At 59.9% G+C, this 16352-nt stretch overlaps 1 protein-coding gene across 9 annotated transcripts in view; it reads left to right on the top strand.

Annotated features, from left to right (window-relative positions):
* The window catches only part of NAV1 (neuron navigator 1), a 209766-nt gene that overhangs the window by 119390 nt on the left and 74024 nt on the right, over positions 1-16352 (top strand). For 7 of the 9 annotated variants that reach the window (XM_029229223.1, XM_029229227.1, XM_029229225.1 and 4 more), the window contains 2 exons: positions 8177-8279; positions 12664-13029. In XM_029229223.1, coding sequence (XP_029085056.1) covers positions 8177-8279; positions 12664-13029 — 469 coding nt within the window. Of the gene's footprint in view, positions 1-8176; positions 8280-10115; positions 10311-10413; positions 10635-12663; positions 13030-16352 lie in introns of those variants that run through there. The other 2 variants (XM_029229229.1, XM_029229230.1) reach the window with 2 other exon arrangements.

The raw sequence follows: 16352 nt of genomic DNA, 5'->3' as shown, positions 1-16352 counted from the left end.
AAAGCAGAAGCCCGTAGAAGTGCGCCCGGCGGGTGCCGGAGGACTTAGCCCAGTTAGCCGATACTAATATGACTAGTTTCACAAGCAGAAGTCTCCCAGGGCCCCTTCCAATTGTCGCCCACACCTGGGCCCAGCCCTCGCCCTCCCGCTGCCTCCTCCTTCCCCTCCCCCCTTTGCCTGCAGATGGTCTTTGCTAATGTGAGAACTGTTGCCATAACAACCACTCCGCTCCCAGCAGCAGCGACTTCATTGGAGCCGGGTGTCACGTGAAGGTTCTGGGCCGCATCACTGTGAGAACGTTGCCAGTAAACCGTGAGGGTTACAGGGCCGGAGAGCCGGGCCTGTCAGGGAAGGGGGCCGCGTCCCCCGGCGAGGCAGGCCAGCAGGCCGTCGTCGGCAGGAGGCTGGCCCTCTGCGCCCAGGCTGGAGTTCAGGTCTTTAAATGAGGGCGGGCTCAGTACGTCAAGAATCCACTCTCTGACCCTGTAAGCTAACGATCAGAGGGAAATGAGGCAGAAGAGAAAGGAGCAGGCCGGCACCCCTCCAGACAGAGCTGGAGGCGGGCACCCTCGCTGGGTTCCCTAGCCCTCGGCGCTGGCCGCTCTGGACCAGCAAGTCTTTCTCTGAGGCACACGGTGCTGGACGTAAAGAAGCAGCTGTGGCAGGATCGCTGTCCAAGCCCTCTTCCAAGTGCAGGCTGAGCCGGGCTGACCGGCCGGCCGTGGGGGCCGCCCTTCGCCCGCTGCAGAGAGGCGGCCACTCCCCCGAGAAAGGGCGGGGCTGGGCACGATGCGGGGTGGCGGGGATGACTCCTCCCTCATCAGGCCAGCTTTTGCCTGAGAACACTGCCGAGCAGAAGTGGGGCCAGAGCAGGGATGGGAAGCCTGCTCCACTCCCCAGAGGCACTCCGTCTGCAGCGCCTGCAGCAGAAAGGCCAGCCGGGTCTCTCGAAGCTCTAGCCCCACGTCCAGGCTTGCCGAGTGGAGCCCACGGGTGCCCAGAAGCCAGGCCCTGCAGCCTCTATCCCAGCGGGCAGGCTCCCCAGAGTAGGTGCTGCAAAGCCTTGGCCGTTCTCCAAGGAGGATGGGGTCAGGGAGGATGTCAGCCCCGGAGCGCAGAGCCAGGCGAAGGGGATTGTGCTAAGCAGGACGCAGAGGGAAGGAGAGCGTCTGGGCGCTGCCCGCCCAGATGCTGGAGCTGACGCTGCCTGCCCGGCAGCACTGCGGCAGCGTCCGGCAGCGCCCCCTGGCGGCCCGTCTCCGCAGTGAGGCCGCGGCCGGGTGGCCTGGGGAGGGCATCCCCGGAGGAGCGGGACAGAGGGGGCCCCTCAGGTGAGGCCTGGGGATGCGGGAGTGGACTTCCGCAGGGAAGGGACAGTGCGTTTGTGCCAAGGGAGCAGACTTGAGCTGGAGGCCCAGGACGCACCGCCCGGCGGCCTGGCATCGGGAAATGGAAGCCCCGGTTTCGATGGGCAGCCTGTTCTGGTGGCCTGCAGCAAGGCGTCTGGATCTCCCAGGCGCTGCCTTCCGCACCGCGTCACCCACAGGGGGGGGCTTGGGCGGTGCAGATTCCTGGGCCCCGTCTCCAAGCTGCTGAGTCGTGGCCTCTGTGGGTGATGCCCTGGCACCTGCCTCTTCAGCACACTCCGGGAGGAGGAAAGATGCTTTTACAGGCTTCAGCCAACAACAGAGCCACACAGGCTGTCAGAGTTGGTTCGGCCTTGGGTATGCCCAGCCCCAACTCCCTTATTTAATCCACAGAGAAACTGAAGCCCAGAAAGGGGAGGTAGCTTACCCGAGGCCCCACAGTCGACTAGCGTGTGCCCGGGGGAAACCAAGAGGGAACTCTCCACTGGCCCCGAGCCACCGCCCTCATCCTCCACCCCGCCTCACACTTCCTCTTGGCCCAGTGCCCACTGGAGACAAGTCGCTGAGGGTCTCTGAGCCAAGTCTTCTCACTCAAGCAAAATCAAAACTGTCGGGGATCTGCAGAGACCCCTGCCTGGTGATTCTGGGCCAGGGGAGACCCTTCGTGCCCCCTCTCTGGCCCCTCCTCTCTGGCCCCTCCTCTCTGGCTCCTCCTGGTTTCCTTTCCTCGCCTCACACAAGCACATGGCCGGTACCTTGCTTTGTCGTCCTGGCCCTTTCTGGGCGCTCTGGGGGCCACTGACTGCTGGGCTCCGGGCGGGCACTCGTTGGTCGAGAGGGTTCAGGCTTCTCCGGAGCAAGGATGGAGACCCGGGAGCCCTCGGCAGCGGGAAGCACGGGATCGGTCGCGCTGCAGGGCTCTGTGACGCGCGCCTCCCACGGTATTGTGACTTACGTGGGGGGCGAGTGAAACGACGGAATTAGTAAAAGAAACTGTCCCCGCCCACACGGTGGTGAAGGTGGGAGCCTCTTGCATGGAGGGCCACTCCGGGCTCTCTCTGGGGCCTCTGGGCTCAAAAAGGTGGTGAGGAAAGGAGTGGGGGAGTGGCTGCAGGTGAAGGAGGGTTGCTGGGCTCTGCCAGAGGGCAGGGAGGTTTGTGTGCAGCGTCCTTAGTCATCTGCGGTTTCAGCCCCGTGCCAGCCTCACGCAGAGGCCAGTGCCCCTGGCAGTCCATCTAGGGCAGGGTTACTGGCTTTTAGAGTCCGCAGAACCCGCCTGGTATGGCCTGTGAGCCGTGAGCGGAGACCTGGCATATGTGGGGACCGGGGGTGGGCCCACGGTGCCCTCCCGGGCTGGACCTTGAAGGTCACGTCCTTGAGCAGAGGAGAGGGATAGAAATGAGTTAGACTCCCAGAGACGTGGGGCTGCGTGTCCACACAGAACGATCATCCACAGACACTGGTTGTCGTGTGGTGACACAGACTCCCAAGGATCTCCTGTTAAATGTTGCTCAGGAAGGGGACCCCTGGCTAGAGCCGGAGATCACTTTGTCAGAAGTCTGTGTTTGTAACTGGCTCTTACTATAATGGTATTTGACCTGCGTGTACTAGGAGCCCAAGCTGTGATGAATTTTAGAATTTAGAGAAGACTTGGACGCTACCCTTGGGATCTAATAGGGTCAGGAGAGATTTTTTTTTCGTTTTGGGAGTTGTTAGAGGGTGTGTGTGTGTGTGTGTGTGTGTGTGAGAGAGAGAGAGAAGCTTAGTCCTGCCTGTCCCAGGTCCTTTAGCCTGGATTTCTAGGTGGGTCTATTCTGTACTGTCTCAGTTTATGCAGCAATCACCCCTGCTGGTGACACACGTCTGTGCCGATCGACCCCAGGACAACGCAGAGCGGCCAGTCCAAGGCCTCCGGTGCAGGAGCCCCGGGCCAGGAGTCCACTGGGCCTGCCACCCCCCACCTGGTGACGCTCCCAAGCCTTTCTTCTCTGGGCTGGAGCGATGTGCTTTTTCTCCCGTTCACGAGATGCTTCTTTCGAGCTCTGAAATGCCAGGACTTGAACATCTTCCCCTTGAGCCACTTCCATTCCTGTCGGTTCCCACCTGGTGCAGCTACTCAGAACAGGAGCCAGTCTCGAGGCTGGACGCAGATGCAGTCCTCTGGAGGCCCTGCCCCGGGCCAAACTGAACATGCGCTCCAAGACGCAGTGCAAGTAATTAAGAGTTCACCAGGCAGTTACAGCGGTTCACCGAACTGTCAGTCAGTAATTAAAGCTGTACAGAACTTGGGGAAATTCCACTGCTGAGTCCCTCCTCCTTCCTGCAGGCCCCTAAATCTCTTGGGGTCCTTATCCTCGTGCCCATTATGTCAGGTTTCAGATCACAGGCCGAAGAAGGGCCCTGAGTCCCAGCACTTCCCACGACTGAGACGGGCTCGCAGGGACTGGGGATGATGATGTACCATCGCTGCAGTGCAGGGGGAGGTGGGCCTGGTGACCCCTCCACGTGGGGGCGAATCCCAGCGGAGAAGGTGGGGTCCACCTGAGCTGCACCTGCAGGAACGGCACTGCCACCTGCAGGTGTCTGGGTGTGCCCACTGCCCGCCCCGCCCCCGCTGTACCTTTGGACACATTAGAGCTGCCTTGTGCAGAGAACCTCCTGGGCACCAAGCACCTGGTTCAGCTCTTTAATTCTCCTGACTGTGCCACCGGGCGGGTACGCTCTTCTCTCCCTTTAATAGAGCAGACAACTCAGAGGAGTGGGGAGATGCCTCGCTCCAGGTCAGACATGTTGGGAGGGCATGGCCAGCACCTGCCCTTGGCCTTGCTGCCTCAAGCTCTGTGTTCCCTCTACCGCACCACCCGACGGCACTCCCCCCCTTCGGGTCTTGGCCGTTCACGGTCTTGCCCTCCAGAAGCCTGTTTCCCTGGTGCTGACTCCAGAGCAGAAGGGACCCTGTTTGCCATCAGCCTCTCAGGGTGCCGCCCCGTCTCCAGCTCCAGTGACCCCTGTGCCCTGGTCTTTTCCTTCCACACCTGCGGCAGGGGACACGGCCACACAACTCCCCGTGCACACGTCTTTGGGACGGCAGAGCGGAGTGTGCGTGATTCTGATGTGAGTGTTTCCACAGACTGCCAGCGGGACCCTGGGGAGGTGTGTGTCTGGAGGCGTGTGTGCGTCTTTAAGGCCCTGTGTTGTCACGGAAAGAACAGAGCTTTGGAGTCACACAGACGTGGGAAGTGCCTAGTCTTGAGCCCACCACGTGGTGCACAGTGAGTGGGTGTTGTGTGCATTTGCACGAGTGTGTGTGTGCACACATGTGCACCTGATGTCAGGTTTCCTTGGTGGCCGGTCCTTACTCCAAGGACTCCTGATGGAGACAGCAGGCTCTCTGTGGTCTCCTATAAGAAACACCGCCCCCGCGCGTGCTGGGAGGATGCTGTTTGTGGCGACTGTGCGTTACCGTGGTGACGGCTGGGTAGCAGGACTGTTGCGTCTTCTGAGCTCAGGGAGCACACACGTCCTCCCGGCCGCTCCATTTGCAGGGTGCGGCTTGGAGCAGCAGTCAGGACAACTCGTGCTCCCCGCCCCACCTCCTTGTCACCCCATGACTGCTGGGCTCCCCACCCTGCCTCCCCCCAGCCCTACTTCTCACACACACGTACATGCACGCGCACACACACAGGCACACATGCACTCAGGCATGCACCACGCCCTCCTCTTGCTGGTGAACCCTGTCCTGCAGGAGCTGAGAAGCCAGGCCTCCAGAGGGAGGCTGTGAGGTGTGTCCTGATCAGGACCTCCAGCCCAGGGGAGAGGTGTGCTCTGTGGCCACAGCGAGGACCCTGGCGGGAGCTGAGTCACACTGGAGAGGCCCTTTTCCTCATTTGAACGAAGGTACCGCATAGACTGGGAGTGTCCTGACTGCGTCCCTGTCCCACACGGGGGCCGGAGAGGAGCTCCCGGGCTCCCCCCACCGCCGCTCTATTTCCTCCAGCCTCTCCCCCATACCCAGACCTGACATTTGACAGACGCATGGAGGCATCATGACTCAGCCAACAAAACATTGTCACAAAGTCACGTGTGCCCCAGATTACCTCCCCACCCCATCTCTGATCCCTGCGGAGATGGTGGGAAAGGGGTGAAGCTTGTTATGGGTTGGGGGTCAGAGGTGGGTAGGGTGGGGGGTGAATGCCTTTGCAAATGCAGCTTATTCATATTTTAAAGCTAAAAACTTAAAGACTTGCTTCTGGGGTCAGGAATGTGAATATCAAATTGCCCTCCTACCCCCTCCCCCCCACGCCCAGCCTAGGCACAGGGTCTGCAGCTCCTTGAGCCACAGAGGCCTTCCCTTACATGCAGCCTCTTGTCCTGGGACTCCCGCTGCACCCCCAGAGATGGGCCTGTCACCTGAGAATGTGGACACAGCCAGACTCTCACCACCAGCTGCACCTGAGCTGAGTCTTTGACAAGCAGGTGGCATGCCCGAGATGGCCACCAGGGGACGCTGCTGGGGCTCGGAGGGAGCTGTGGGGTGGCACCTCTGCAGACTATCCAGGCCTTGGGGCAGAGAGCAGAGCCAGGCCCCCTAGCTCTGTCCCCAACTCTGTCCCCGCTCTGTCCCCAGCTCTGTCCCCGCCTCCCCCCCTGCATGCCCACTTACACCTGGGGCAGCAGCCTGATGCCACATGTTCCTCATTGATACCTTTCTGCACCTCCAGCCAATCATCCCCCCCCCCCCCCCCACCCCGTCCCTGACCTCAGCCTCCCGTTCCTCCTGTGACCGTGTTGGACTGAGTCACTTCCAAGGACTCTTGTGGAAGAAAGACGTTTTCCTAATGGGACACGCATCCATCCCTTCTTTTTTTATGTGTTTTTGTGGTGGTCCCATCCATCCATTCTAGAGACGGTCACCGAGCACCTATTCTGTGCCACCACTGGCTTGGTGCCGGCGATGCCGAGATGCCCTGTGATCTTCTTCCTGGACTTGGCTGTGCCCTGTGCTCCATGTGAGGCGTGGGACCCTGTCTCTGAGGCTCAGTTTCTCCTCCGTGAAATGGGGCAGCAGCACAGAGCTCCCCCACGTGCTGTGAGGCCCCACCTCGCTGATGCCTGCCTGGGGTTGGCACACACAGTCTCCGAGTCACCCTTGGTCCCTTCCTCTCGGGGACACTCACCCCTCGGAGTCGTGTGCACCTCTTCCCTCACCTCTGCCAAACCCATGGAAAGCATCGCCCTGGCCCAGGAGCCCCCCCGATCTTGGTCCCCTTATAGGCCTTTTAGGAGCAAGCTTTAAAAATATACGTACACAGACAGGGTCCCTGTCTGTTCTCCACACCAAGCCATCATTACAGCCACGGAGCAGCTCACACGTGATCCTTGCCAGGATAAACAGGCACTGGCGCCCCCAGGCGTGCTGCGCGAGGACACCTGCCCTCATCCCTGCCGGCTGCCCCCAGGCCCCCAGGGGAGGGAGGTGGCTGGGCTCCGCGTGGAGCTGGTTTTATGGAAAGGTGCCTCCGAGGCTCTAGGAAGGCTTCCTGCAGCCCTCACCTCGCTGACCAGATAGGCAGGGCAGCCGCCTGCCAGACGGCCGGACCTAGTCTTGGGGAAAAGTGCCTCCTGAAGGGAGTCAGAAACGTCCCCTTCGGCAGCTAACAGAGCTGCACACTCCTGCTGGGTCTGGGTGGGGGAGGGCCCGTGGGCTCTGGGGCGAGGACCCCCGAGGGTCCGGATCGGGGGCCCGGTAGCCTGCGGGGTCAGAGCTCTGGGGTTTTCCCCGTTGCTTTGCTGTCATCTCCGTGGGTCTGTGACTCTCCCACGGGTTGTGCCTTTGAGGGACGCAACGGGGCATCTGCCTGCACTCAGTGACTGTGGGTCCCAGGTCCCCGCTAAGCCGTGAAGCAGGGCGGACTGTGGTGTCCAGCTTCATCGAGGCTCCCTGGACGGATTGGCGGAGGGAAGGGCAAAGTCCCTGAGTCTCTCCATGCTCGGCACCCTCAGGCTTTTGGATGTTTCTGCCCTGGGAAGGCGATGGGGCACATTTCTGTCTGCTGTGGTGGAGTCTCCTCCGTCCAGGCTAAAGTCCTGCCTGGAGACCAAGGCTGGGTTCCATGACCCAGATCGTGCACGGTCTGCAGTGGGGCTGCACCCGCACAGCCTCACCTGGGCTCACACCGCCGGCCTGGGGTCTGGATGCCCTGTGCTCAGCCCGTGCCCCGGAAGATGGTTGCTCACTGCCCCCTGCCCGCCAGCGTTTCGGGGGCTCTGGGCAAACTCTCCCCTGGACCCCAGCAACAGACGCTCCCAGCCTGGGGCTGGCTCACACCAGCTCCCAGAGCCAACCCTCAGCCCCCCCCCCCCGACTCTGGGGTCGGCGACATCACGTTGGCAGCCTCACAGCGGGGTACTTATACCTCAGAAACTGGCCAGCACTATCCATTTGGGCATCCCCACCTACGAGAGCCAGTTGTTAAACATTTACCAACACATCTCCAGAGACGGGGTTTCGGGCAGACCTTCCGGGGCCTGGGCCGGGGCCTCTGCTGGGAGAAGCGGGGCCCCCCAAAGTGACGCCAGGCTGGGGTGGTCTTGCGGGGCTCTGGGAGGACACTGAAGGCCGTTGCCTGCAGCCCCCGTCCAGGGCTGGGACGTCAGGACTCCAGGGCATGTCCAGGACCCTTAGGAAGGCCTGAGAGGCAGACCCTTGTGCCCCCGGGACCGCTCCCCTGGGGATATGGTCACCTGCCACCTCCCGGCCCAGCAGTGACTCCTCTACACTCATCCGGCTTCTCCTCTCCCCACTCTAGATCCGGAGTCCCAGAGAAAGAGGACGGTGCAGAATGTCCTGGATCTACGACAGAACCTGGAGGAGACCATGTCCAGCCTGCGAGGGTCCCAGGTGACACACAGGTGAGAGCCAGCTGCCCCCTCTTCCTCCCATTGTTGGGGGGCAGGGCCCGCGACCTTGGCCCGAGCGTGCGAGGTCGGTGGGCGTCTGAGCAGTGCGCGCTCAGCCCCCGGGGCCACGTCCATGTGTCCACAGGAGGAGCGTGGCCTTGCTTGGTGTCTGCTGCTGGAGACTTAGGTTTCGTTTCATTAAGCTGGAGCATCACTGGAAGGGGGGTGGGAAGCAGGAGCCACCACGGGGCTCAGGCTGTGGTCTGCCACATCCATGTCCCTGCTGGGTGCCCGTCTCCTCGTGGTCACAGGGGTTATTAACTATCCTCCTGTTCTGTTCTGAAGTTTCCACATGCCCTTCCCGACACCCAGCATCCTTCTTGCCCTTCAACCGCTGGCCAGCACGGTGGCCCAGGTTCCATACCACGCAGACCCCCTCCACCTGCCCCCCGAGAGCCTCGCAGCCCCCACCAGGACCCCTCCCACAGCACCTCCCTGCCCGGTGTCCTGGCCTCAGGCTCTGCCATGACTCAGAATTTCCCGCGCTGGCTCCTTGGGCTGCCTGATGAGCTCATGCCGTCAGCTCCAAGGGGGACAGAGGGCCGGGCTACACCCTGGGGGGTAGAGAGCAAACAGCCAGGATTGAGAAATCCTGGGGGTTGTGGAACAGGAAGGTGGAGAAAGGGCCTGGAAGCCAGTTCCTCCCCATCTCCTGGGGTTGGAAAATGAGAGCAAAGTTGGGATCTAGAGGCAGTGCGAAAAGGGCTTTTCTTAGCCCAAGTGTGTGGCCGAGTTATATGCAGACCAACTTTACATACCTCCAGTGACAGAGAACTCATTACCTCTCAGCCATCCCTTCCTCGTGGGGTTGCTGTGACTATGAAGTGGAGCTAAGTCTGGCCTCAGTGGCTCCCACCCATCGGCTCCGGTTCCCCTGCTGAGACTCCCTCCTCCTTCCTTCCCACACTCTTTCCCCGGCCCCATCCCATCTGGACACGCAGCCCTTTGCTCCCAGACATCTAAAATATTTTATATGATGAAGCAAAGCCTCTTCTCTCTGGGGTTACCTCTGCTCAGGCCAGCAGGACCCCGACTAGTGATGAAAGGGATGTGATCAGGGAGGGCTGAGAATAAAAGTGGATGGTGGGGCTCCGGGAGGCCCTGGGACTCAGGTCCCTTTACGTCTGTGTCCAGCCTCCAGCCCTCCCAGCCCTGAGCAGAACCCAGGTGGGACAGGGGTCTGGCTTGGCTCGGCTGACCATTTTAAGGACCCAGTGGATGAAATTTTGAACGTCCTCCTTCCCCCAGCCAGGGAAGTTGTTGGAACGGTGCTCAGCACCAAATCACCCGCCAGCCCCATGCCAAAGAAGGCAGCGAGAGCTCCGTTCCTGAGAGGGTCACACCCCAGATGACTCAGCCACAGGGAAAGGGCAGCCGCAGCAGCCCCGGCCTCCCGTTCCCCTGCCTCTGAGCCCCCAGCCCCCCAGCCTCCTGGTGCCCCGACCTCTGAGCTCCCAGACCCCCAAGTTAAGGCACCTTGACCCCGGGCAGGCTCTGCTGCTTTCTGCTTGGGGGAAGAGTGGGAAGAGGGAGGCCAGAAGCCTTTTGCATAAAGTTGACTGGTGCGTGGGCAGCGCCTCGGGCCTCTGGCTTCTCTCTTCCTTTATGGGAAAAGAACCAAGAGCCCTGAAGCTGGTTCTTCTGTTTACTGTGGACCCAGAGCCACTTCCTGTCTTAGGCTTTGGTTTATATTATTCCTGGTTCACACTTTGATAGCCAAAACAATGATTCCCTGAATTTTTACGGCCCTTTTACTTATTAAAGTGCTTTCCATCAATCAGCCCTTCCCTCGGCCCTGGGAGCGGACAGGATGTGTACGCACGCCCTGAGTTAGAGAAGGTGCAGCGGCGGGCTCCGGAGAAGGGGTCACAGGCCAGAGTCTCACGAGTGGATCAGGGTGGCTTCTGCATCCAGCGAGCTGAGAGCCCGGCCGGCTGAGTGCAGGACAAACACAGGCTCTGTCCTGGAGGAGCTTACAGTCCAGTGAGTGTGTCCAGCAAGGTTATTTTCACCCTGGAGCTGACAGGCTGCCTCTAGATTCAGTTCCTTTTCAGAAACCTTTCCTCCTATCCGACTTGCCCTATTTCCCTGGCTTGTTCCCCCACAAGGAGAGAGTGTGGGTCAGAGGGCTGCAGCCAGAGAGGAAGTGGAACTCTGCCCTCAACCCGCTCCAGGCCCACCATACCCTCCACCCCATGAAACGTCCTCCCCAGAGAGAAGCAAGACTGAAGGGCGGAATCTAGGACTGGAAATCAAGGACCCAAGTTTGAGCTAGAATTTCCACCACCGACTCAGAGGTGTCTGGAGGTGTATTTGGGGACAAAGGGGAGCAGTGAGGTCGAGGCCGCGAGCCGGGAACAGGACCGAGGGACCTGGCACTTGGCACACCCACACGCGACGCTAGTTTTGCTACAAAACGGGCTCCCCTGAAGCTCTCCATCGTCCTGTCACCAGGGCCATCACTGGCTTCTTCCTTTTGCTCCTCGCCCCCTTGTCACCGTCAGCTTTTTTTGTGTGTGTGTGCGGTACGCGGGCCTCTCACTGTTGTGGCCTCTCCCGTTGCGGAGCACAGGCTCCGGACGCGCAGGCTCAGCGGCCATGGCTCACGGGCCCAGCCGCTCCGCGGCATGTGGGATCTTCCCGGACTGGGGCACGAACCCGCGTCCCCTGCATCGGCAGGCGGACTCTTAACCACTGCGCCACCAGGGAAGCCCCGATCAGCTTGTTTTTACTAAGCCCCTACTTGCTGCACAAGGCCCGGTACTGAGTCTCACTTCGAGAACTCGCCTGATCGTCCGTCCTGGGCTCACCCCCGCCCATGCGGTCTTGAGTGCCAAGCACCCGCCAGGGTGTGCAGAGGGCAACCCGCCACGGTGAGCGAGGCAGGCCGCCCCCGCTGCCCCCCAGGACCACAAGCACCCAGGGAACTGCCGTTCCCCCTGAGGTCCGAGTCACTAGAAAGGGAAAGTACCCAGGGTACCACACACAGGATAGACAGGAAGTCCCAAGGGGAGAAGCTGGGTGCGGACCAGGCCAGGAAGTCTGCTCACTGATTGCCCTGCCCATCCCGGTCCCCTGCTCACCCACAGGACTTCTGCAGGGACCACCATCACAGTCAAGGCCCATACAGCTCCCTCCAGTTTTTGATCAAAAAATAAAACCCTGTTTTCTCAGGATTGACAGAGACAATTTTGGAGGATTTTGTTATTTTCAAGGAACTTTACAAAAACAAGAATAGAAAAATCAGTGTCTCACTCCATTTGACCCCCTAGAGTGACTAAGAAATGGATGTGTTTGCAGATTAAAGATTCCTGAACTCTGTAACCCAGCTTTCCTTTGCCGCTCAGCTTTCTTGGCCCACAGATCCCATCTCATTTATTCAACCCTGTCTGTCTCTATTTAGGCCAAGCCACTGAGACCCCACCTGTGGTTGATTTGGGCTGGCACCACTGCTAGGCTGGGCGGTGATTGTGGGTCTCTGCCTGTCCAAGCAGCCACCTTGGCCCCTGAGGGAGAGAGGCATCTCCTTCCCCAGCTCCAGACCCCCTGGGCTCAGGCCATCTAGCACTGACCTGCTTCCCTGGCCTGGCCAAGCAGAGCCTGAGGCTTCACCCGCTCTGTCCATTTTCCCACGTTCTCCCCTCTGTCCGGCTAAGGCCGCTCTGTCCTCTGCTGAGGTTCCACTGCTTCTCCCGATGCCCATGCCTTGGCCGGGGCTAGTCTTTCGGGGACCTACCTGCTCCACACCCCACTCCTGACTTTGCTCTCTCTGGTTTGGGAAGCAACTAGCCCCGAGTTCAGTAACAGAAAGGAGGTGTTAGACTCCCTGAACAAAATGAATGATCGAGGCCTTCCACTCGCAGGTGACTCCCCCAGGTCTCGTGGGGCCCTTCCCGTTCATTGCACACCTTCTGTATACCAGGCACTGTGTCAGGTCTTTACAACTCTATATATGATAAAGTAGCTATTATAGTTTTATCCCCATTTGACAGATGAGGGGATGGAGGCTTGGCAAGGTTGATGACTTGCCTCGGCCTCCTGACTCATAAATAGTAGAAAAGGATTCAAACCCAGGTCATATTATAAAATCTGTGCCCTTACCGTGTACGGGATTCCTTCCCTAGCGCTCACCGGCCTCTTCCTTTGACAACCTGAGCTGACACACCTCAGGGCAACATACACCCTAAGAGGCCTCCAGGAGGCCCAGGAGCTCAGGCAGGGGGGCAGAGGGGCAGAGGCGGGAGGACGGGAGAGTGGAGGGAGGCATTACAGCCGCCCGAGGACCGGGCTCAGAGCGCTGGACTGGAGAGTAACCAGTGCCCTTCCACCCGCCCAGCTCCCTCGAGATGACCTGCTACGACAGCGACGACGCCAACCCCCGCAGTGTGTCCAGCCTGTCCAACCGCTCGTCGCCCCTCTCCTGGCGCTACGGCCAGTCCAGCCCGCGGCTGCAGGCCGGGGACGCGCCGTCGGTGGGCGGCAGCTGCCGCTCGGAGGGGCCGCCCTCCTGGTACATGCACGGGGAGCGCGCACACTACGCGCACACCATGCCCATGCGCTCCCCCAGCAAGCTTGGCCACATCTCGCGCCTGGAGCTGGTCGAGTCCCTGGACTCGGACGACGTGGACCTCAAGTCCGGCTACATGAGCGACAGCGACCTCATGGGCAAGACGATGACGGAGGACGACGACATCACCACCGGGTAGGAGCGGCCCGTGGGCAGCTGGGGGGAGGACAGTCCAGTGCGCGGACGCCAGAAGGGCGGATGGACCCCAGGGAGGGCGAGGGGACCACGGACAGCGCAGCGCGTGGATCTCATAAGGGTGGATGGACTTCGCCCCGGGGAAGGAAGCTGTTCTGTGACAAGGAGCCAGTGGGGGGCGTCGTGTGGGCTGTCGCGCGAGGCTGCTGAGGTTGGGCGGGGTGTGTGTGTGTGGGGGCGATGTCTGAGGAGCTGATTGGTCAGCGAAGGTGCCCCTCATTGGCCCCTGCAGCTGTCATTCTGTGGCAGCCCCGCCCTCCGCCTGGTCTCCGCCCCCGACCCGCTGGTGGTCTGGGCCCTGGAGGATTCTTGTGCTGTAAGCGTGCACGTGGGACAGCCTGACCTCCCTATTTGAGAGTCAGGGTGACAGGGTCCCTTTCCCTCGAGGGACTACTGAGAAGAGAGGCCAAGGGCGTGTGTTGGGAGCGCTGGAGAGCGGAGCGCAGTACTAGCTCTGCTTCCAACGCTGGGCCCCAAGCCCTGTCCCCACCCCACCCTGGCCCCCTTTCTCCTCCTCTGGTCTCTTCCTGTGCAAACCTCTGTCAGCGCTTCAACTTCCGAGTCTGACCCAGACGCGGCACCCTCCGTCAAACCTTCTTTCCCGTCTTCCTCTTCTCATCTTTTTCTGCCCCATAGACAGGGTTGGGTTTGTGGAGCAGCTTGCGGTGGCGGGGGCGCGCAGTCTGGGACATGAGGGGAGAGGACAGGAAGAAAGAATTGCTAGGGACTTCAGGGTCCAAGAGCTGAGACCAGAGCACTGCACAGCTTCTGGAAGCTCTCAGGCATCTCCGGCTGGCTCTACCTCCACTCGCCCTTCTTGGTTTGCTGGACCCTCCCAGGGACCACACGGGTAGCCGCAGTTACCCTCCCCACCCCCCTTGGAACTACCTCTCCCCAGTAAACAGCTCGAACTGGAAGGGAGTGGAAGGTCGCTGAGCTCTAGGCTGTCCACTGCTCCCCACCCCAGGGATGTACTGGGAGGACCGGACCTGGCAGGGCCTGTCCCGATGACAGGCTGCTTTGGAGCAAAACAACTGACTCATGAATGGGGTTGTTTACTTCTTGTAAGCCCCAGGGGCCGGCCCACCTCTTGTCAGCTCCGCCAGCGTGGGGCTGGGGCCGGAGACAGTTGTCCAGCTCCTCGTGGGTGCAGAGGCTGTGCTAGGTGGAGGAGAGCCTGGCATCTGATGTTGCTCTGCACAGCCTCTGCCCCAGGAAGCCCTTCTCCTCTGAGGAAGTGTTGGGTCCCTGCCCTCTGACATCGCCCAGCTGGACAGGGCAGAGAGCTCCCACATCCAGGACTCTGCCTTTGGAGAGACCCCAGTCTGAAGCAGGTGGTGGGACCTCTGGCACCTAACCAGCTGTGAGCTTGGGCGAGTCACTTAAGCTCTCTAGGCTTCGGTTTGTCTGTCGATAATAATAGAACTTATCTCAGGGTGATGATAAGGGTTAAATGCATTAATTACATAAAGTGCTTGGGATAATTCCTGGCTCTTTGTAAATGCTCAATCCATGTTAGTTGATTTTTATTGCTATTATTATTGTTACTATCATCGTTAAAATCACCCTCTAAAGGAGGGGAGGGACTCCTGCCCCCTGAGGGTCCCAGGCTTGCCCTGAGGGACTGGGCAGTGCAGCACAGCCCCATCAGGATCGGCAGCAAGGACAGATGTAGCAGCAGCTGGCCAATCCTGGGGACATAGATTCAGGGGTGTGTGGGTACGGAGTGCTGGGCGGGGGAGCCAGGAAGGACGCCCTTTACTCGGCCTCTAGCACCTTGTCTTTGTCGTCTTTCCTCTGGACAGTGTGTGTGCTCCTGAATCAGTGCAAAAGCAGGGTTCACTAGACTGGCATGGATGGGACCTTCCCTCCCTGTGCACTCATGCCCGTCAGCCCTGGGGAAGCGTGGGGTTTGCAGGGAACACAGAACAGAGTGGCGATACCCACAAAGTGGTCCTCACTGCGAACTGCAGTGCTGGCGCCAAGATAATTTCACATGAGTTTTTATGGTCAGTCTGCAATTAGCAGCAACTCTCAACAAGCCAGTTCTAAGGGGGCTGTGGCGTTAACATCCCGCCAGCACTGTCAACACACCCATCCTTCAATGCCCTTAAGCAGTCAGAGTTGAGGGGAATCCGTTTATAACCCCCAGTAATTTGAATATAACCAATCACTCCTCAGTTATGTGTTTTCACAGTTAAGTGCTGTGTTTTTTCACTAGAAGCCGGGCATCCTGGGTTCCAGGGAACCTGAGCCGCACTTGCCCAGCCCCTTTCTCTCCCACTGGTTTCCATCCAGGTTTTGTAACTTAGAAAACGTCCTGCTTCTAAGAAAATTGCATTTCCTACTCATAAGACAGGCAGGGCTATTCCCTTCTCACCTACCAGTGACACCCCATCCCTTCCCCGTTGGCCACTGCCCATGACCATTCACTTCCTGACTCTCAGAAGTCTCAGCACTGGGCGAGCAGGACAGGTGAGGCTCGCCGCCGGGCTTTCGCTCCCCCCATCCCCCCCGACCCCAGCTGACACAGTCACAGGCCATCCCGGTGAGACGTGGAGGATGGCAGTAACCCCGAGGCTTTCTCGGTGCCCTCCGTCCATCCCCTGACGGGGGATCGCCCACTTGGGGCTCTTCCCAAGCCCTTGTTCAGTCCGGAATCAGCCCTCCCCGCTCCATCCCAATGCCTGGCCGATTCCGGGTTGCCCATCTGGGTGAGCTCAGGGAAGGCAGATTCTCCAAACTGAAGCTCAACAAACCAGGATGCGGAAGGGAATGCAGCTGCTAAAACCATCATATACTTGAAGTTATGTATTTAAACAATTAGAGTAAAACATGGTTTTATACGTGGCTAATATCTTAAGTGCTTTTTTTTTTTTTTTTTTTTTTTTGCGGTACGCGGGCCTCTCTCTGCTGTGGCCTTGCCCGTTGCGGAGCGCAGGCTCAGCGGCCATGGCTCACGGGCCCAGCCGCTCCGTGGCATGTGGGATCTTCCCGGACCAGGGCACGAACCTGCGTCCCTTGCATCGACAGGCGGACTCTCAACCACTGCGCCACCAGGGAAGCCCTTAACTGCTTTTAAGTTTAAGAGTTCAGTGGTGGTAATTACGTTCACATTGCCGTGTCACCATCACTGACGTCATCTCCAGGACTTTTTCATTTTCCCAAGCTGAAACTCTACCCGTTAAACACTGACTCCCCAGCCCCCTCTCCAGCCCCCCACCCCACCCTTCCTCGTTCTGTCTCTATGAGCTTGACTGTTC

This window comes from Monodon monoceros, unplaced genomic scaffold (assembly GCF_005190385.1).
Source record: "Monodon monoceros isolate NGI ecotype Baffin Bay Population unplaced genomic scaffold, NGI_Narwhal_1 Super_Scaffold_18, whole genome shotgun sequence".
Taxonomy (NCBI): domain Eukaryota; kingdom Metazoa; phylum Chordata; class Mammalia; order Artiodactyla; family Monodontidae; genus Monodon; species Monodon monoceros.
This window is presented reverse-complemented; position numbering and strand designations above follow the sequence as displayed.